The sequence below is a fragment of the Ictalurus furcatus genome, chromosome 16, assembly GCF_023375685.1.
Source record: "Ictalurus furcatus strain D&B chromosome 16, Billie_1.0, whole genome shotgun sequence".
In the NCBI taxonomy this organism is placed as follows: Eukaryota; Metazoa; Chordata; class Actinopteri; order Siluriformes; family Ictaluridae; genus Ictalurus; species Ictalurus furcatus.
The window spans coordinates 1,643,370-1,663,107 of NC_071270.1; the positions used below are offsets into that span (position 1 = coordinate 1,643,370).

The 19,738-nt window shown below is 41.3% G+C and overlaps 2 protein-coding genes across 6 annotated transcripts; one reads left to right on the forward strand and one right to left on the reverse strand.

Moving 5' to 3' along the window:
* The first annotated feature begins 857 nt into the window (after positions 1-857).
* On the forward strand, positions 858-11,921 carry LOC128619977 (ran-binding protein 3). Of its 3 annotated transcripts, none has more exons than XM_053644532.1 (14): positions 858-1,751; positions 7,166-7,224; positions 7,368-7,392; positions 7,486-7,551; positions 7,748-7,810; positions 8,474-8,539; positions 8,614-8,711; positions 8,923-9,020; positions 9,759-9,837; positions 9,949-10,033; positions 10,409-10,530; positions 10,623-10,743; positions 10,829-11,149; positions 11,638-11,921. In XM_053644532.1, exons 1-14 carry the CDS (start codon positions 1,595-1,597, stop codon positions 11,673-11,675), a joined length of 1,398 nt encoding a protein of 465 aa, XP_053500507.1. In that variant the 5' UTR covers positions 858-1,594; the 3' UTR covers positions 11,676-11,921. The 3 variants fall into 3 exon arrangements, with proteins under 3 accessions (XP_053500507.1, XP_053500509.1, XP_053500508.1); XM_053644534.1 differs by having other exon boundaries at positions 859-1,751; positions 7,166-7,239; XM_053644533.1 differs by lacking the exon at positions 858-1,751 and having other exon boundaries at positions 5,947-7,239.
* A 945-nt stretch (positions 11,922-12,866) lies between these two features.
* LOC128619978 (methylosome subunit pICln) lies at positions 12,867-18,810 on the reverse strand. 3 transcript variants are annotated; one of them, XM_053644535.1, is made up of 7 exons: positions 18,371-18,810; positions 17,733-17,869; positions 16,321-16,470; positions 16,138-16,242; positions 15,863-16,036; positions 15,285-15,354; positions 12,867-13,765 (listed from the first exon to the last, which is right to left on the reverse strand). In XM_053644535.1, the coding sequence occupies exons 1-7, from the start codon at positions 18,487-18,489 to the stop codon at positions 13,753-13,755; spliced, it is 768 nt and encodes a 255-aa protein (XP_053500510.1). In that variant the 5' UTR covers positions 18,490-18,810; the 3' UTR covers positions 12,867-13,752. The 3 variants fall into 3 exon arrangements, with proteins under 3 accessions (XP_053500510.1, XP_053500511.1, XP_053500512.1); XM_053644536.1 differs by lacking the exon at positions 12,867-13,765 and adding an exon at positions 13,778-14,600 and having other exon boundaries at positions 18,371-18,808; XM_053644537.1 differs by lacking the exon at positions 12,867-13,765 and adding an exon at positions 14,609-14,887.
* Between the last annotated feature and the right edge of the window lie 928 nt (positions 18,811-19,738).

Below are 19,738 nucleotides of genomic sequence, written 5' to 3' on the forward strand. Positions count from 1 at the left end.
AATGTTGGGGGGGAAGCCATTGACTAACAGGCCAACCCAGAACGCTGTGGATTTGGTTCTCTTCTCGGAACCATTTCATAACGTTCTGGGAATGTTCTGTTTTGGGTCACAATGTCACCGCTGTTCCTGAAACATTACCCTTACATTACAGAACATGACGGTCTCTTATGATTACATGACAAATAAAGTTTGCCAAAGATTATTTTAGATGACTACCCTGCATAAAAAACAAAACAAAACACCCCAATAGAAACCTTTACCTATACTTGAGTGTTGCTTTCAACTCTGTAAGTCTTATGTACAAGTAAACAATGAAACTTAGCATTATTTTTGGTTAAACTAAAATCTAAAAATAAAATAAAATAAATAATTTCATTTCATTTCGCTTGTGCATTCTTTTTCTCTGTCATGTTTGCCATGAGCTCTGACCGCCAAAGACAATGTGTTTATTTGTTATGTTTGGTAATTGAATGATTACTATAAATTGCAGCCTAAAAATGGGTCTAAGCTAGGTTGTCAAATTTCTAGTCCATTTGATGGAGTTTTTCTACTGAGAACTTGTTAGGAAAAAGGCCTAGGGTTCGTGTATAGTTCATTTATTAGAATGTCTCTCATTAAGATGTCTAATAACTTAAAAATACAGCACATAACAAGCTACATTTAGCAGATCGAAGTGAACATAAAAACCCAGGTGGCTTTAGTCTCTGAAATATGATATTTAAGATATTACAGTGAGCTGTTTACATGTCAAACAATCGAACAATTGCTGCAGTCTGGGATCAGAAAAAAATTGCAATAGCAGGATTTGAAACAGGAAATACTGGTTGTTTTTTTTTTTTTTTTTTTTTTTTTTTAACAAAACTGGAGAGGACTTTAAAAATGTTTCTATGCACAGTTTTAGAAATACCATTACACAGACCATTAAAAACTTTCATTCATGTATTAGATGGAACGTATACACAAAGAAAAAAAGTGAAAGAATAATACAAATTTAAAAATAAGTCACACAGATAAGTGGAATAGATTCATATCAAAATCTTCTCAAATTAAGGGATGTTTTTGATTATTTTACTATATATTAACAAATGGAAATATAGCCTAATTTCATGCGTGAACATTTGTATTAAACTTTGTATTAAATATTACTTTTGATTTTTTTTTAAATGGTTGCTGAAAACTTTCCTCTGTATATTTTGAATGAAACAAGTCCAAACTTGTTAGTAGTTTTATTGAAATTTTTTATATCTTCATTTCTTCTTCCAAGGGATAGAAACCTGTGGCCACGCCCCCCTTGCTGCAAAGCAGTAAACGCGCGCGACGTGAGTATTCGTTCGCATTCACATTTGTGGCTCTGTAACTGCGCGTGCTCCGTCACTGCTGTCGGAAATAACGAAGAGGTGGATTAACGTGCGCATTTCCATAGGCAAAGAACCTTGTTAGTTTGATTATTGTTACTACTATTCTTTGATTTCTTTTTTATTTTAATAAACAGCTCTGATCAGGTCAGTCGCGCGCTCGTGCACGCAATTCTACAGACGTCCTAGTGTCTAGGGTCGGCGCGCGTGAACTTCTGACCGCGCTGACAAGGAGGGTTATGAGAGGGTTTCCTCATGCGGAGTGTCCCGGGATCATGTCTCTGTCTGCGGACTGCTCGGTGCACGCACGTTCGCCCTCCGACGGCGCGCGCGGAAGCCTGATCTCAACCGTCGCGCGTTGTCTCCAACCGGACCCTGCGCACGCGCCACAACAGGGTACGAACTTTTTTTCAGTATCGTACACACGATTTGAAGGTTTTCTTATTATTTAATTAATAGATTTGTTTTTGTTTTTTTAAAATCTCTTGCAATTAGACATGTTTTCCTATACCGCGTTGCATGCATGAGGTGACACAACCAGCAGTCATTGCACAACATGAAAATCTTATCTTGGTCATCACATCAAGAACCACAGGCAAGGAAGAAAACCAAACAAAACACTGATCTAGCTGAACTCAGGAGTGTCCAGTGCTCGTGCTCTGAACGTCTACACGTACACTCTCAGAGAAGTACTGAAGTGTTACATTTCCTGTACCTGTCATCAAAATAGTCATGTGCACGGACTGTACCTTTAAAACGATTTAAGGACCACTCATGAACCTATAATAAGCTTTCTGAGTCATACACTACATGCACACACTCAATGTACAAAAAGGTGTGCCTAGTGACAAGGAAAGGCAGAGTTTCGTCTTCTTTATAATCCAATCAAGAGTATCAATCAGGATCGCTCTCAAAACCTGATTCATTATGCTTGTACAGTATTGATCATGCTTCATTATCCAAAGCTCTTAAAGTTCCAAGCACCATAGATTTATTCGTTCAGGTTACAAAACAAGTTTACCTAGCTGTAAACACCAAGTATGAGCAGAAGTCACTACACTTGTACATATACTATACAGTGTTCTGTGTATGAGTAATATATGCACAGTAAATAAGTCTGCGATATATAGAAGACGTTCGGATTTGAATTCAATGTGGCACAGTCACTCATGGCCTCTCAGCGCTCAGGATCGCATGTCGCACATTGCAGTCACTCGGCACGTAAGGCACGACCACACTGCACCGTTCATTCTTAAACACTCCTTTAATCACTGGACCTCAGTTACCGCTTGCTGAGACGTGTCGTTAAAGAACATGATCTCTGGGGTGGGGGGAGTTTAAGGAGTATCAGATCAACGTAGCTTAATCCAGTTCCTCTAGAATGCTAGTATGAGCCTGTTTGCTCTAGTCTAAGGCAGGGTTTGTTTCTTAAGCCTGCTGAAATTCAACCAAGTATTGGCTCACTCCCAGAGCTGAATCATTCCATGCTAATGTGTCCCACCCTGATATGTCTGCAAGGCATATGATGGCTACAGTGCTAATATTAAATGGGATATTGTTTTCAGAGACAGAATATTTTTGTTGTTTGTTTGCCTCCAATGGGTTCTAGAGGCACTGGTGATAATGTTCTTAAAAATTCAGGAAGCTGTGATATCGCCGCTCCAAAACCCAATAGTATATAGGATTCGGTTTTTACAGGGTTACAAAGGGATCCTGGAGAATATCCTAGGGAACTTGGGGCACAAGGTAGGGGACACCCTGGACTGGGCGCCAACCCATCGCAGGGCACAGTCACACACACGTTCTCACACTACGGACAATTTGTAAATGCCACTTGACCTACTGATGATGTGTTTGGTTTGAACTGGGGGAGGAAACCGGAGTACGTAGAGGAAACCCCCTAAGCACAGCCGAGACTACCTGGGTGAGATTTGGTGGGGCTTTGATGTAAGAAAGAATAAATCTTATAAATCAGTGATCTTCTAGAAGGCTGCTTGTGGAACATTTAATACTGAGAGGTGCCCTGTTTTGTGGGTTCCCCACGTCCTGCTCTATGGTGCATGCTGATATCATCTGGCAGAACAGAAGAAGGAGGGAGTGTCTTATTTGGGGTACCGACTACTATCTGTGATCAAGTTAAAACCTTTGGAGGAGCCCTTAACACCTGTAAATGGAATAACACACTGAGCTCAGCAAGGCTCCACATATGTGTGTAGTGTTTACAGTTTTTATAGTTTGAGCCCCCTGGACCTCTGACGCTACACAACAAAGAGATCTTGAGGAGTCTTCCAAAGTAAATGCAGCTGCAGGGTCAGTACTAAAGCTGTAGTTGTTCTTGTTCTCGCTTTGGTATTAGAAAATATTCAGGAAGGCGTACAGGCTGAGATCCAAGTGCTCGAAGAACGAAGCCTCTTGTCCACAAGGCAGTGATTTATTGGGGCGGGGAAACCCATTGTCCAGGCATTGGCTTCTACCTTCATTGCTCTTGGGTTGAGATTGTTTTTCTTACCCCTCACTCGTCTTATCCCTCCTTCCTGGTTCAAAAGGACCGATCTGGTTGAGGCCAGAGTTTCCCAGTTTGTGTTTAGAGGCAAAGTGTGCCACTCCCACTCCCCAAGCATTGGGCTGCTGCTAGGGGGCGGGGGGGAGTTAATCTGACGCCAAGGCAGAAGTTTGTAGAACTCAGCCACAGCTGGCATCAGAGTTTATAATGAATTCAGGGTTTGCCAGCAGAAAAACATTTTTATGGGCTATTAAACTCACCAAGGATGTGGGGAGAAAACAAGACCGAACAAGAGAAAACTAGCTTTGACTGGAAACTTTGTGTGGGGGGAAAAAACTAGAGTGGCAATCAATTTACTCTACATGTTACAGAATAAAGGTTTGTACAGCTAGCTCAGTATTTCTCATTTGGCTTGCAGGGAGCCTGGACCCTTTGTTTGGGCGCAAGGCTTGGGACACCCTGGACAGGGTGCCAACCCATTGCAGGACACAAACACACACAAAACCATTCAAACACTACGGACGATTTAGAGATGCCAGTCATCTTACAACACATGTCTTTGGACTAGGGGACGAAACTGAAGTACATTGGAGGGAAACCCTTGAAGGACGGGGAGAACTCCGCACACACAGGGCGGAGGCGGGAATTGAACCCCACAACCCTGGAAGTGTGAGGCAAATGTGCCCCAAATTCCCTGGGATAGGCTTTAGGCTCTCTGTGCAGGATAAGCAGTATGGAAAATAGACGGATGGGTATTTAATATGTTTCACGGTGGACTTTTTCTTTAAAGGTAGGGTCAGTGATTTATAAGTCAGTACACCTTTTGCTGGAGTTTTGGTGGAGTCAGTGAAATATCTGTTCAGAGGACATCTGATGAGCTTGAGGCTCTGTAAATGGGAGGGAAAAAAAACCGAATGATGTGGACCACCAATGTCCAACCACTAAGTCTGTGTTTTTGTATGCCTCTTCAGAAAGCTTCACCCTCTTGCACTAACGTTCAAGCCTTCTTGCGAATGCATCACCACATGCGCATTTTTAGGGATGTGGCTTTGAAAAGAACCCTGATGGGAGGGGGAATGTGTTTGTTTAAATTTTGAGTTTGAAAATAGCCAGCTTCAGCTAAAATTGCCGACTATACCTTTGAAAAACATATTACTTTCTGCTTGGGAGCGCTTCCAAGTAATAATCGTCCTATAGGAGGAGAGTAAATCATACATGCTGCGTCTAATCTCTCCCTGCGTCTCCGTGTCAACAAGCAGGCTGTGATTCAGCCGCTGGACATTTTCAGCTGAAAGCTCTTAACCTTGGGAGCCTGCAGATGATATGTGGGCTTAGAGAAACACGTGATGATCCACCTACCCAGGCTGCCACGGGCACGGGGATATTATACTGTACGTGACTGCTAACATGACCTGAACTTGTGTCGTGTATCTGTACGAGTGGAATATTATGAGGAAACTCGTGTTATGCAAGGTTGCACATTTTTTACACATGTTCATTCATGCAATCAGCCTATCGTGTAGCTGCAGTGCAGTGCATAAAACTGTGCAGGTCATGAGCTTCACGTTAAACATCAGTATTGGAAGAAACATCCGAGCTCAGTGAGCATTGATCTCCGTCAATATTGTCTAGCGGTTACAAAGAATTGTGTTAAAAACAAACAAGACAAAAAAACCCATTGAGCAGCAGTCCTGTGAGCGGAAATGCCTTGTTGATAAAGAGAGGTCAAAGGAGAATGGCCGGACTGGTTCAAGCCGACAAGGAAGGATGCAGTAACTCACATGACCACTATTTACAACCGTGGTGAGCAGAAGAGCAAGAATCTGAGGGCACCAGCTCACCAAAACTGCACAGTTGAAGATTGGAAAAACTTCACTCGGTCTTTTTCTAATCTTAAACTATACTTAAAGGCCCATTTAATCTTTTTAGTAGAGCGATATTTCATGCAAATGGACTAGTGTGAGCCCAATCACTCTATACATCGATACATCTAACGGAAATTCCACCAACGTTCTACATTACGTGCTCATTACTCGGACTTACTGTACTCTGTGGAGATTTGGACCGTCTGCTGTCAGGTCTGCTGTTATTTATCATTTCGCACACGGACGGCAGCTTTAAAACTTGCACGTTCGCTCTCTCCAGGGACAAATTGTGTATTTGAAAGATGCGATATCCAGATCGAGCGTTCATCATTGCCAAAAAGGGTAGGTGTGAGTAGCCTGCGCTTCTCTTTGATGAAAATAGCACATCACGAGAGCTAGCATGAGGCCTACTGACTGGATGGTGTGGAATCTGATTATGTAATACTCTCTGAGAAGGATGGTCATTAAAAACGTCCCGCGTTTGCTTCATTTATAGTCATCCGACACTGTGTATAAGATGACGTTCTGAAAATATATCTGAACATTTTTAAAGGCCTCACGGAGTATTTTGTGCTGGTGATTTACTGTATATCTACTGTCTGACCAATAATTATTACAGACTCTTAAACAAATGACCCAGACTAGAGAACTGGTGATCCGTCTCTTCATTTCCAAGTGAGACATTTCGAGTGTCTATACCCCACCTACGTGTTAGGAGTCAGCTTTCTCATGCGCGAGTCCGTTGACTGGAACGGTGGCACGGCTAACGCGATTTGAAAATTAGCATGAAGCCCTTAGGAGAAGGTCAGATGCCGGAGCTGTCACGTTGCAAACGCAAACATTTTTAAAAAAATAGAATAAATAAATGTACATTTGACGTAATCTCTGGTTAAGATGGACGGGTGTCCATGTAGATGTAGACGGACCACACGAGAAGAGTATTGTTTATTTTTAGCCACAGACGAGTCTGAGCTGGGATTAGTTTGATCCGGGGCCAAGTGGAGTGTCAGTGTGGCTCGCACCACCAAGGCCGTGGATCTCACTTTCACCCTGGTGCAACTCTTGATTCCTGTAAACGTGATGATGGAGGGCTTGCGTAAGGATCACTCGAGCTGAAGGACTCCATTCATACAATTGGTGGACAGGGCAAGACTGTTTATAGCTCCGAGAGCTTTAAAAATATACATATACTGTATATATTTTCAATAGACACATGAATTAAAAATAAATATGAAACATTATTACATTTGACAGTATTTATTCCTTCATATATATTTTTAATACATATTTACAAAGGCGTCCACCCGGGATAGGCTTCAGGCTCCCCGCGACCCTGTGTAGTATATCTGGTACGGAAAACTGATGAGATGGATGGATGGATAGTAGAGTTTAGAGTCTACGGCCATTCTCTACAGTACAACCCTTCTGTTTTTCTACTTCAGACAAACCCATACTTGCTGCTCCGATGTTCGTCTTTCAGAGGATGACAGCTGCAATGAAGGTAAAGCCCTGAAAGGCATGTTGACCAAATATTCATACGTCTAATACCAATCTCATACAAATAGCTAAGTATAACTGTTCAGTACATTGGCACAGTTTGTATTGTTGAGGCTGAAATCAACCTTATGTGTGTGTATTTATTAGAGGACAGCAGAGGAAGACGGGACTGGTACGTTACTCGACGTTACACAGCAATTTCACAAATGAACTCCAGTTGTCTGCGTTTTGAGTAACTCGTCATTGGTTTCTGCTCAATTTTTAGGAGCGTGTATGAACAAGCGCATCAGATTGCTCACCTATCCTTCGTTGGAGAGTCAGAACAAAAAGGGTAGGAATTTGAAGCGATTTTTTAAAATATTTATTTCGCATAAACACCAGTTCCAGTGCTCTAGTTATTTTAGTTAACAGACCTCATTTGCATTTTTTTTTTCTTTTTAGAGAAGTACATATGAAACATGAAATGATCAAATCAGGCTATTGGCAATCAAAATACACCTCTCAAAAATACTTTTTGCCCCAAGCAGGCCCCTGTGGCGTCAGCAAACGAGTGCGGTCGAGTTCTCTGTCCGTTCCAGCGCCTTTACAGGGTAAGCAAGCGCTCCGTCTTTCTCTCTCACTCTCTCAGCTCATACACAAACCAAGGTGCCTCTGACGCTCACTAGTTTGGGATCCAGAGGAAGTGACAGAGTTGCCGTACTTACTTAACTCTATTTAGGTTAAACCCCCTGTTAATCCCATCCAGTTTAATGATCCGCTCAGAGCTCGAGTTCCTTGGTTTCTCTTTCAGACCCAGCAACAGAAATGACTCTCTCCTTTAGTGGGCCCTCATTGTGACGCAGAGTGTGCGCGCTCTAGGCTCGTCAAATCCGACAAAAGTATGTTTGATACACTGTAAACCGCAACACCCTGCGTTTTTAGCTCTGAATGAGCGCTTGGGGACATAGCCAAGCACGATTAACTGCAAAACAAACAGATTACTTGCTTTTTTAAAAAATAAAATAAATAAATAACACTTCCTTTCTCACAGCATATTGATGCCTAAAGCAAATGGCTGTTTACATGATGGCTTCTCCCAATGATTAGGTTAACGTACTGTAGGGTGCGGTGTTTTGAGTCATTTTTAGATACTTTTCTTTAGTGATACTTTAGTAACAGGACAAAAATCTCTGTGCAGAAAGTTTTTTATTTTAAAAAGCCTTCATTTTTGAATGAAACGTAACTGTTCTCTCTCTTTTTGTTTTTATTTAAAGTCCCAAGATCAAGTGTGTTCATACCATCAACCTTGCACAACCAGAACCAAGTCTCATCCTCCACATGTTAGTATCTCGACTTTAGAATTTTCACTGAATAATATACAGTGTTTATTTAACGCTTCCGGTCGTTCTTGCAGCATCTCCACGGGGCAAAGTCAAGAATACACCGTTAAGGCCGGCTTCGCTGGTAGCACCTGAACCGTGGAGCGGTCATGATGTGCCTCGTATTAGACAGGTACTGCAGAAATTTCACACTGCCAAGCTCTGGTTGCATTTATTCCCCAACACGTAGGTATTCAAGATGTAAAGAGGTTCCACCAGCTTTTGCAAACCAGTTTAATATCTGCTCTGAAGATCCATATACTACAAGCTAATACAAGTTATTGTTTTTATTGTGGAAAGACTTGCGAGCTTGTTCGATCAAGCTGTTTTACTTGTTCCTCCAGGTCGGCCTTAACGCAGAGGGAAACCTCTCCAGGGTTACAATTCAGCTCCCGTCTTCTGACAACGCCTTAGACCAGCGGATCTCACCACAAATGAGCAGGTCAGCTTGATACTCATGATGGTTACACAATCGGAGGAATAACCATATATAAACACCAAAGTAACACACCAACTCTAATATTAATAACTCTGTAAATATTTATTTACAACTATAATCATATAGTGAAAATGATCATTATATTTACTTAATTATAATTACTTAATTATATAATGAAAAGGATAAATAATGACATAGAATTCGTCACCGGTATTTAAATTGTTTGACAATGGCACGAGGTCACAACTGGGCCAAGATACAAATTCTACAGTGAGGATGAATTAAATATGAGCAAAGAAGGCTGTGGGAAAATTGTCTTGATTGTTTAACATTTTGATTTTTTGTTAAACAAAAAAAAAAAATCATAAAAATACTTTTTGATACTTCATTTTTTGAACAAAATATCCAAAGGTTAAACAATAAAGACAATTTTTCACAGCCTTCTTTGCTCATATTTACCAAGGGTGCCAATATTAATGGAGGGCACTGTATATTGCTCTCTCGCTCGCTTTCTCTCTCCCCTGATTAGTTGTTGGCTCTTGCCTGTCACAGAGTATTCGGACTTCTTTTGTGCCTAACTTTGGCGCGTGATGACTGTTGATGCTTGAAACAAGCAAATATATGCCTGACTACATTCTACATAAGTGGAAAATTTGAAATTGAATTATACTTCCGAAATAACTTGCAGAGTGATTCAGCGAAGGTGATAAAACTGAATCCAGGGAACTCTTTCTTTTTCAGAAATCTCTCACAGACAAACAATGCCGTCACTGGAAGTGTCCAGTTTGTGTTTGGGGAGAATATGAGTGAGAGGGTACTGGTAAGTCTCAAAACCGTGTTTCATTTAATGCGGAATATAGTTATTATGTGCTAGGCTTCGGTTTATTTTGTAAGCATTCTGCTGGACTGATGGACATGGATTGTCTCTCAGAGTCCACCTTGCAGTGAGGACAAGTCTGAAACGGACTGCAGCTCGTCCGACTCGGATTCCTCCTGCACTGAAGACACGAACACAAGTACGTGATGATGTTCAGTGCTTATGAATGCAAATCGGACAGATTAAACATGACCGTATGACTGGATCATGCTCTACCTCATATGCAGATCATTTTGGATAAAAGTGCCTGCCTGAGTATTTCCAAACTGTCAATCACTGAGTGGAGTTTCACAGCACCTAGTGGTTGAACAGGTGTACTGATTCCACATAGAGTATTATCATCACGATCTAGATTTCCTTATGGTCTCTTAATAATAACTTGATATTTCTCAAGGTTTCCTGAAAAGATAGCCCAAACTAAATGATGAAGCTTATGAAATTATTGTCAACAATAAACACCATATATACCGTTATACCAATAACTGAAGGAACGTTCGGTCTGCTATGTCTATAGTGACGGCACAAAACACACTATGGGAATCCGCCGCAGCCCACACGGCCGCCTGCAGAAGACGCTGTCTGCTCAAACAAGTGCAGATCTTCACCGGAGAGGAGAATGAGAGCAACGTCGTCCAGGTCCGAGTTATGCACGTTTATTCCTTTCATAAATAGCTGAATGGGGGCACCTGGGCAGGTTGTTCTGAGACTGCGACTTTGAAACCTTTTAGCTGACGTGCAAGCTGTTCGTTTTGGAGAGGGGAACCCACTCGTGGAGCGAGAGAGGGGGAGGGGTCTTACGACTGAACGACTTGCAAACTAAATATAAGGGATGTTTGCAGTCAAGGATGGGTAAGGAATGAAACTAACTGTAACGCACAACATGATGCCGCCGCCATGTTTATGCCGTAGTTCCCATGAAACTGTTTCTCCACAGTGATGAGGCACCAGGGCAGTTTGAAACTGATCCTGAACACGAAGTTGTACCCGCACACACACCTGCGGCGCCCGGCGCGGAGGAACCTACAGGTGACAGCCACTGACTTGGAGACCCACAGCGTACGTGTGTTCCTGGTCCAGGCCAGTGCCCGAGATATTGCCCGCCTCTATATGGCTATTCACCACAGACTGGTGGCCCTACGCTGCAGTACTGCCATCTTCAGGGACCGAGAGGGACACTTCAGCAGCGAGGAGGACAATAACAATGAGGAGGAGAAGACTAATGAGGAGGCGGTCTTAATCACCCACACCAGATCTGGTAACGACTACAGCTACTACTCTACTACGTCATTTCACCTAGTTCTGTCCATCATTTATCAATGAACCTCACATCAGGCAAGATCATTTCATATGATTTTTAGAAATCATATTTTATACTTAATATATCTTTATAGCCTCAGCTATTGGAAATATAAATTGGGGTCCGAACTGATATCGAATATTATTAAATATTATTTATTCCATGGACTTTGCTAGTTTGTTGTTAGCTTTGCTAACACTAGTGTACAGTATACCATTAAAGTAAAGAAAAAAATCTATATATTATACATAAATCACACATAAATACATAGAAACAAAAATACTACATACAGAAATGAATAATAATAATAATAATAATAATAAGCGGTGGGTTCTACGGCCTGGACATCACATACAATTAAACCATCCTCCATGTCTCTGTTCTCCGTATATGTGTTAATAACTCTTCTCTGAGGTTTAGTTATTACTGAATTTTCTTCCTTCCAGGGAATTGGAGGAACAGTCATCCCAGACTCCATCGGTGAACATCCCACTCAACCTTATGGCCAACAAATAGTCCCAGCTTGCTTCTGGTGTCAGCCATTTTGTGACTATTAAGATCTCTAATGGAGGCTTTTTTTTTGTAGCTGCTTGCAAATATTTTTGAATATTATCAACAAAATAAACAAAAAACCACAGCCTTTTAACAAGAACAGTTTTCTCAGGTTGGAGACAATGATGAATCCATCATCTGTATAATATAAATATTTTTAAATGTTTGGTTTTTTTTTTTTTTTTTAAACAAAAAAAAAATTACTTTGAACCAGGCACAAAAATTACGTTTATATTGATCAGCTCAGTTAATGATCAGGTTTAGTACAGGACCACATTTGAACTCGTCTGTGACGGATGGAAATTAAAGGATTGTTTATGTATGTAAACGAGGGCAAAGGGACGTTCTCGATGGACCTTAAGTTCACACTATACATTTCACAAGCTCAGAGACTCTTACAGATAACTGTGAAACCGTGACGTCTGGCGGATCTGGGTCATGATGCATCTATGCAAACTTTGAAGCAAATTCAGATGGAATTTAAAAACGGGCCAATTTTAGGCCAATTATCTTCTTATTATTTATTTTTCCGATTTCTTAATAGCACTTTGTCAGGAAGGGGTTTAAATGATCTATCTTTCGGTTGCTGAACACAGGCCTACTACAGGTCCGTTCGGTCTCCGGTGTGCCAATTATTTATAATGTGACTGGTAGATATGTGTGCTCTATTAACAAGGGATTTCTGTTTCCATTCTACCTCGTGAACAGTTTTTTTTTTTTTTTTTTTTTTTTTTTTTTAAATACACCGTCTGATCTTCTGCACTGACATTTTGGTCCTAAGAAGAGCCGGTCGTGTTTAAAATAAAGCGTATTACCTGGAAGCAGTGTTAAGTGTTTTATTCTGTACTTCAACCCTGAAGCTTTAAAAGACCATTTCAAATGGTGTCCACAGCCACATTTCTGTCTATGAATTGCTTTTTTTTTTTTTTTATTTATTTTATTGGAAAATCTACAAAAAGCGAAAACTGTTATTTTTCCACCTATTACACTTTAAGAGCTCAAATATTTGGAGGAGGATTTCATTCAAACGAGTTGTGTGTATTTTTGGAATATGTATTTAATGGATTAAATACCTAATTTGAATACATGGAAGGCTGTGTCTCTTTCCCCCCCCCCCCATGTTCTTTTTAGGTCTCTTTTAATGAAATCACATTTCTGTTTAATGTTTATTTCAAACTGGTCAGAAAGGTGCTGACTAATTTTCTATGACAGCTTTTCCGCGAGGACGCGTTTAGTTAGCGTATTTGGAAGGAGTCTCCAGTGTCGGTTCTTTATAACAGGCGATCCGCGGCATTAAAAATAACTATAAACATCATGTATATATAATAACTATAAATAAATGATGATTATTTTCCCATACCAGCATGTCCTTAATTTAAGCGTTTTATTCTTCTTGTACTACAGAGATTTTTCCATCAAGTACAACGAGTTCTTGTCTGAAAACTTCCCGCCCATTATGAAGCGTTAACACTGGAGACTCCTTCCATAATTAAATTACATAAACCCTTTAAATCGCTTTACGGAATTTTTTCACAATATCAACGCTATCATTTTTGTTAAATGACCACTGTTTGTGGTTATACTTGTATTATAAAGAGCATCCCACATACAAGTCCTTGTGAATAAGTTTGTTGTTATTATAGAAACAATATATTAGAACCAGAGCATTAATTTGAACTGTGGTTTAAAAAAAAAAAAACTATTATTTTAGCAACTCTCTAAACCCCAAAATCCTTCTGAATGTTTAGACTTATACAGTGGACACATTGTGTGTCATTTACGTATTTAAAATGGTAACATTCTACAGAAGCAAAGGTTTTTACTGACGCACAATACCATTAAGGATTAAATTCTATCATTTCTTTCTGTGCCAACGACAATAATCTGACCTTTGCTGAGAAATCAGCATTCCAGCCACGGCTCTCCTCGGCAGTTTTGGTCTGTAATTACTCTGGACATCTCGCGGGGAAAAGCTGAGCCGAGTTTCCTGGGCAGGCTGCATCACTGGTTTAAGATTTTATCCTGTAAATTATGCAGTGGAAAATAAGCACACTCTATCCCCACCCTTAAGACTTTGAAGCCAACTTAGGGATCCAAGTTAAATCATTTTCTTCTTCTTAAAAACACAAGTTTCGTAATATTTTAACATGCAGAACGAAAAAGTCAGACTCAGCTAGCGATTTTGTGGCAAAAATATTCAGAAGGTGTATTTGGAGACTTATTATGCCGGGACGTGATGGACTATGCTAAGCATCCAAGCTTATTTCAAGCTCTGGGAGTCAGAAAATAATCTACACAGCATATTAATATGCCATAGTAGAGTCAGTCTCGCGTTGGAAGACAGAGTTTTGCTTCTCTGCCAGTGCTGGCTGCGAGACTAAGGGAAATGAGTTCATCCGTCTGGAAGGCGGGCATGATCGCCTCTGATCGCTAGCGTGAAAGAGAGAAATAGCGAAACTGAGGCGTTCAGTTTCACGCTAGCGCCAGCGTACTGTACGCACGGCACAAAAACCTGAAAAATCTGACAAATTTCCACTTCGAAACCAAGAGCAGATTACATTTAGCTTTATTTAATATGCAAATATTAGTACGCACTGGTCCTTGTCAGTTTAAAAAAACAAAACAAAAAAAAAAGGTCAATACAAAAGTTACACAGAAATGCTGATATGACAGTGTCGTCAGCACAAAAAGGAAGGCTGGTGTTAGCCAGTAACTGTGCAATGATTTAGTGATTTAACATTCATAAGGCCCAGTGCTTTGGCTTCTGTTCCACAATTCAGTGTCTCCCCCTGCTAGCCCGTTCCGGCTCCATTTCAAGTGCTTCTGCCGAGAGGAAACAAGAGGCTCTCTGTTCCGTCTGCAGGACAGAGACAGAGTCGACACAGCCGATTAGGAACTGGCTCCGTGAGCTGTGGCGTCATCGATAGCATGCGCACTTGGAATAAATATACAGAGCTGGATGCAAGGATCTTGATAACAACAATCTGTTAGCTTGGCTCAGTAGTCCAGCACATTGGATTTGAATTAAAATGCTTTCATTTTTGACAGTATTGACGGTCGAGTGCAAAGATTTTAAAAATGAAAATCAATCCAGGCCTACATCATGAGGAAAATATTGCGACCTTCTCCGTTTCCAGATCTCATCTGTGGAAGGAAGTGCATGACTTGTACAAATGTGAGGGTCTAAAAGCTGTTCAGAGGATATAGAAGAGTCTGGCTCAAGTTATCAAGGCAAATATCGGGCGCATATGATTAGCAACTATACCTTCTGCATTAATATGTGTTAAGTCATTCGAATTGAAATGTTTTATTGTTTAAAATTTTCAGTTCAAACTTAAAATGACTTTAGAATGATGGACCATCATCGTCTACCACACAAGCTGCATCATTGGTATGAATCAAACTGGCTTCGTTTTGTTCTTTAGGGTGTGCAAACTTTCGCATCGTCTCAACAGTCTCTTCATCACCCCAAAATATGTCACCATGCAGTTACTTATACAAGATATACACTAAATATTACAAAAGAACACCAAAAGCTTACCAGTGGTCAACTTCAGCGTCGTCAAACTGCCCCGAGACTCCAAAGGCACCCGAGTCCGTCTTTGCATCATCTGTGAGAGAAGAACTGTTTTAAAAAAGGTTCGTAAATAAAATAAAATAATAAGGAAACAGCTATTTCTACCAGACGCTCTAAACGCTGTGGTCTTGAAAAGGGATTTGGAACAAGCCACAGAGAATTTGGACATCGCTTAAGAAGCCTTGGGTTGAGTCCCAAATGAAATCTTTTCCAGAGTGGCTTTGAGTACTTAACCACATGCTGCCGAGGGACTTCGAAGAAGTCGTGTTTGGCAACAGAGCACGTCCATATTGGTTCAAAAATGATAAATGATAGCTTATATATCATGTCACAGTTAAACTGACTAATCTAGATCAATAGGCTGAGCATGAGTGTGATAAACATGAACTAAACCCAAAGGGTTGATGAAATTCCAAATAGTACAGCAAACCAACTGAGACCATTGGCTAATTGAAAGACTACAGAATACATGTGCTATTATTTCAGACTGGAAACCAAACCATCACACAAATGTCCGTTGATGTTGTAAAAGTGTATTAAACCATCTAGTGCAGCCGCTGCATCCTCGGTCCTGACTCCAGCCATGCAGCACTGTGGGGATGAGGACTGACCCAGCATCCCTTCCGAGTTCTGCATTGTGGCCTGGCCTTCCATGGTCAGCTGAGACATGCCCTCCTCAAACGAGTAATACGTGGGCAGATCGATCTGGCCTTGCTCTGTGGGCCAGTTAAATTTATAAAAAGCGCAAGTAAGATGGGTGTTCGTGCCGCATTTGTCTAATCCGTCACTGCAAAATTAGTTCTAAGAACCACCGTACCAGCCTCCTCGACGTCATACTCGTCACCGTCGAAATCGGAGTCCGAGTCGTCCGGATCGGGATGCAGGGCTTGGCATTCGGACATGGCCGTGAACATCTTCTCCACTGCAGCTCGGATAAGATACGGGGCGGTCACAAAACATTGACATTTTCATTTTGAAACGGTGTGTGATAAACACTTACGAGATCCTTTATCGTTTGGAACAAAGCGGATCTCTGTGAACGCGCCCGTAGAGACGTCGTCGTCGTCCCCGTCGTCGTCATCGTCCCCGTCGTCATCGCTACTGCCGTCTGCTTCCTCTTCGGCTTTCGCCTCAGCATCCTTGGAATCTTCTAAAAACACACAAACCACAGCAAGGTAGTACGCGAGACCGTCTAATGTTCTACAGACATGAAAGAATTACATCTTCTGTTCAGTGACTCCCGGCTTCTGTAACAGATCCTCTACTGTGGTTCGTCCAATCAAACGCGTTTATGTAAATTATTTAGCCGAAGGCAGCTCATTGGACCAGAGACTAGCTTCAGGGTTAGAGAAATTAGATCAGAAATGGGGGGAGGGGGAGTTTTTGAAAAAAAAAAAAACATAACTGTTGTCATCATTCATTCATTCATTCATCTTAGTTGCTTTTCTGAACCTTTCTAAACATGACATTTTTTTAAGTAACTGGACTTCCTATGGAACTGCTATTTCACCTCTTTTCTCAGGAACGCTTCAAATGAAAAGAAACAAACGCTTAGATCTGTACGGCCTTTGAGTTTGGTGTGCACTCCCAAGCGATCTGTTGCCAAATCACAGCCTACAGAGATGCTTTTCAGATACGTGCGGTCACAAAAGAGCACAAGGGAAGGATCTGGGCATGAAGCAGAGTTTTCCCAGGAAACAACCGGCATTGTCTGTTAGACCACCGGAAAGACTTATCCAAAAGACTACCAGATTAAAACGTTAAGCACGGGGCTGGAAGTCTGCTTTCAACAAGACCACACACTGAGCCTTGTCTGCGTACACACTTCTCAAATGTAAAGCCTGTGATTATGCATGCGCCTGTTAGGGCTACTTAAAAAGTCCGGATGGATATGACAGACGTCTGACGTCATTCTGTAAACCACGATGGTAAGAATACTACTCTGTCGCGTTTACAAAACACCTAACTGGGAGGTTGCCAGTCCAGTCAAAATAGTCCTGTAGCCATTTCTTCTACAGCAACTAGCCTATATTTTCCTGGCAGTGCTTAGTGGTTAGCACGTTTGCCTCACACCTCCGGGGTCGGAGGTTTGAATTCAGCCTCCACCCCGTGTGTGTGGAGTGTGCATGTTCTCCCCGTGCTTCAGGGGTTTCCTCCGGATTCCTCCCTCAGTCCAAAGACACGCATTGTACGTTAACCGGCATGTCCAAATTATCCGTCGTGTGCGAACGTGTCTACGATTGTCCCCCCCGCCTTGTTCCCCGAGTTTCCCGGAATAGGTTCCAGGCTCCCCCACGACCCTGTGTAAGGATAAGCAGTATGGAAGATGGATGGACGGTTGGATGGACTCGAGTATGTTTGGTGTTGGAACAGAACTGCCTTTTTCTTCAGATCTTCAATCTGCATTCATACCTTGATGCCTGGAGTTGACCTGCACGTACAGATGCTCTGCAGGATACGCGCTCAGGTCACGGGAGATGGCATGGAGGCTGATGGAGGGATAATCTAGAGAAAATCCTACTCCAGACCCATCGACCCAAGACACACGACTGTGACGAGGAAAGAAAAATTATTTATTATATTTAATAAAAAAAAACAAAAACAACAACAACAACAAAAAACGAACTGGTAACAGAAATCAAATCTCAGAAGGTTTTTACATTTGAAGGCATCTAGTGACACACGATGGAGTTACGTTAAAGCAATAATAATAATAATAATAATAATAATAATAATAGTTAGAAAAGCCATGCAAGATGTATTCCTATAAATTATAAAATATTTGAGGTGATGAAAAGTCCAAGCAGCACAAAGCAGATCATTTCTAGAAGACACTGATTATTAAAAAAACAAAAAAAAAACAGCCATTTTGTTACTGTTGAAAAGTTTCCACATTTTGCAGATGGTTTCTGCAGACTGTAAATCAGACTGCAGCTCTGATAACAGCTCCCACATGGGAGAAGGAGCTGCACAGGTCTGAAAGACAGTCTCACGTCTCGTTTCTAATGTTGTTTTCTGTCAGCTTCTACGCCGGTTAGCTTCATATTTACCTTTCTGCAACGCAAAGAGTTCCTGCCCCAAGTCTTCTCCCGTCCAGCACGGCGGTAATGTCCACTTCTTCGTGTCTCACTCCTTCTCTTGGAGGAGAAACATTCTGCAACACGACCATTTTCCCTCAAATATTGGACTTCTTATACCTTTAATTCGCTGTTTAAAGTGGGAGTCTGTGCGGTTTTAATAGTCTAAATTGAGCTTTAGGTTTGTTTAGCCATGGTTCATTTGAGGAAAACAGACGCCGGTGTGTAACTGACAGGATTCTTTCTCTCTCTCTCTCTCTCTCTCTCTCACTACTGGTGGCGTGTTTTAGGGGCGGGAGTTAATCAAATACACTACTAAAGTTTTATCTTAAAACAAGCCTGGCATTTCTGGGTTATATTTTTTATTTTAATTTAGCAAATGTGAACTGGGACTTTTCAAAATAATTCGCCCCCATTTTTTTTTTTTTTTTTTTTTTTTTTTTTTTGTGCTCCACTACCGGAAGTCGCGCGATATTTCCCGGAAGGCACTAAGAGCTCACCTGGAAGATGAGAGGTGGCTGCTAATAAAGCTAACAAAGCTAATAAAGACCTCGTGGTCAACTGTGTTAAATTATTATAATTTTGACACATTTTTGAAAACTGCTCCCCCCACCCCTCCATTTCACATTTTCAGGAAGTCTTCCCAGCTCATTTCAGGAAACAAACTAGACCAAGCGCGCCATGTTTGTCTGCTAGCTAGTTTTATAGGAAGCTTGTCAGATTGATAATATATGGAAGGAAGGAAGTTGATTAGCATAGTGTTTTTATCTTTCTTTCTTTTAAATCAGTTTACAGGTATATTAGTCAAATTATTCAAATAAGTTGCTGTGATCACTTCCCTGCTGAAAAACCATAGAAACCCTCATAGAATTTGTATTGGTCTTATGGGGGCACACAGTTGTGGCTAAGTGGTTAGCACATTTGCCTCACGCCTCCAGGGTCGGGGGTTCGATTCGCACCGTGGCTCTGTGTGTGGCGTTTGCATGATCTCCCAGTCCAAAGACATGCATGGTAGGCTGATGGGCATGTCCAAAGTGTCCGTAGTGTGTGAATGTGTATGTGATTGTGCCCTGCAATGGATTGGCACCCTGTCCAGGGTGTACCCCACCTTGTGCCTGATGCTTCCAGGGATAGGCTCCAGGATTCCCCGTGACACCGAAGCTGTAATGGAAACTGTAATGGTCTCTACTGGTAATTTGTTGCCTTCTATTGCTGGCATGTTATGTCTAGTGGATTCCATTAACGACCAATGATGGTAATGCTTTATGTAGTGGAAACCATTATAATTTCTGTAATGGCTCCTATTGGGTTTTTTTCATTCAGTTACAAACTGTATCCAAA

Excerpts from the sequence above, each read along its gene's own strand:
- LOC128619977 (XM_053644532.1), top strand. The coding sequence starts at position 1,595 with ATGAGAGGGTTTCCTCATGCGGAGTGTCCCGGGATCATGTCTCTGTCT. Across the intron at positions 8,712-8,922 it reads ATGTGCCTCGTATTAGACAG|GTCGGCCTTAACGCAGAGGG; the intron begins GTACTGCAGAAA and ends TTGTTCCTCCAG. Across the intron at positions 9,021-9,758 it reads ATCTCACCACAAATGAGCAG|AAATCTCTCACAGACAAACA; the intron begins GTCAGCTTGATA and ends TTTCTTTTTCAG.
- LOC128619978 (XM_053644535.1), bottom strand. The coding sequence starts at position 18,489 with ATGGTCGTGTTGCAGAATGTTTCTCCTCCAAGAGAAGGAGTGAGACAC. Across the intron at positions 16,471-17,732 it reads GGTCAACTCCAGGCATCAAG|AAGATTCCAAGGATGCTGAG; the intron begins GTATGAATGCAG and ends GTGTGTTTTTAG. Across the intron at positions 15,355-15,862 it reads TGCAGCGGCTGCACTAGATG|ATGATGCAAAGACGGACTCG; the intron begins GTTTAATACACT and ends CTTCTCTCACAG.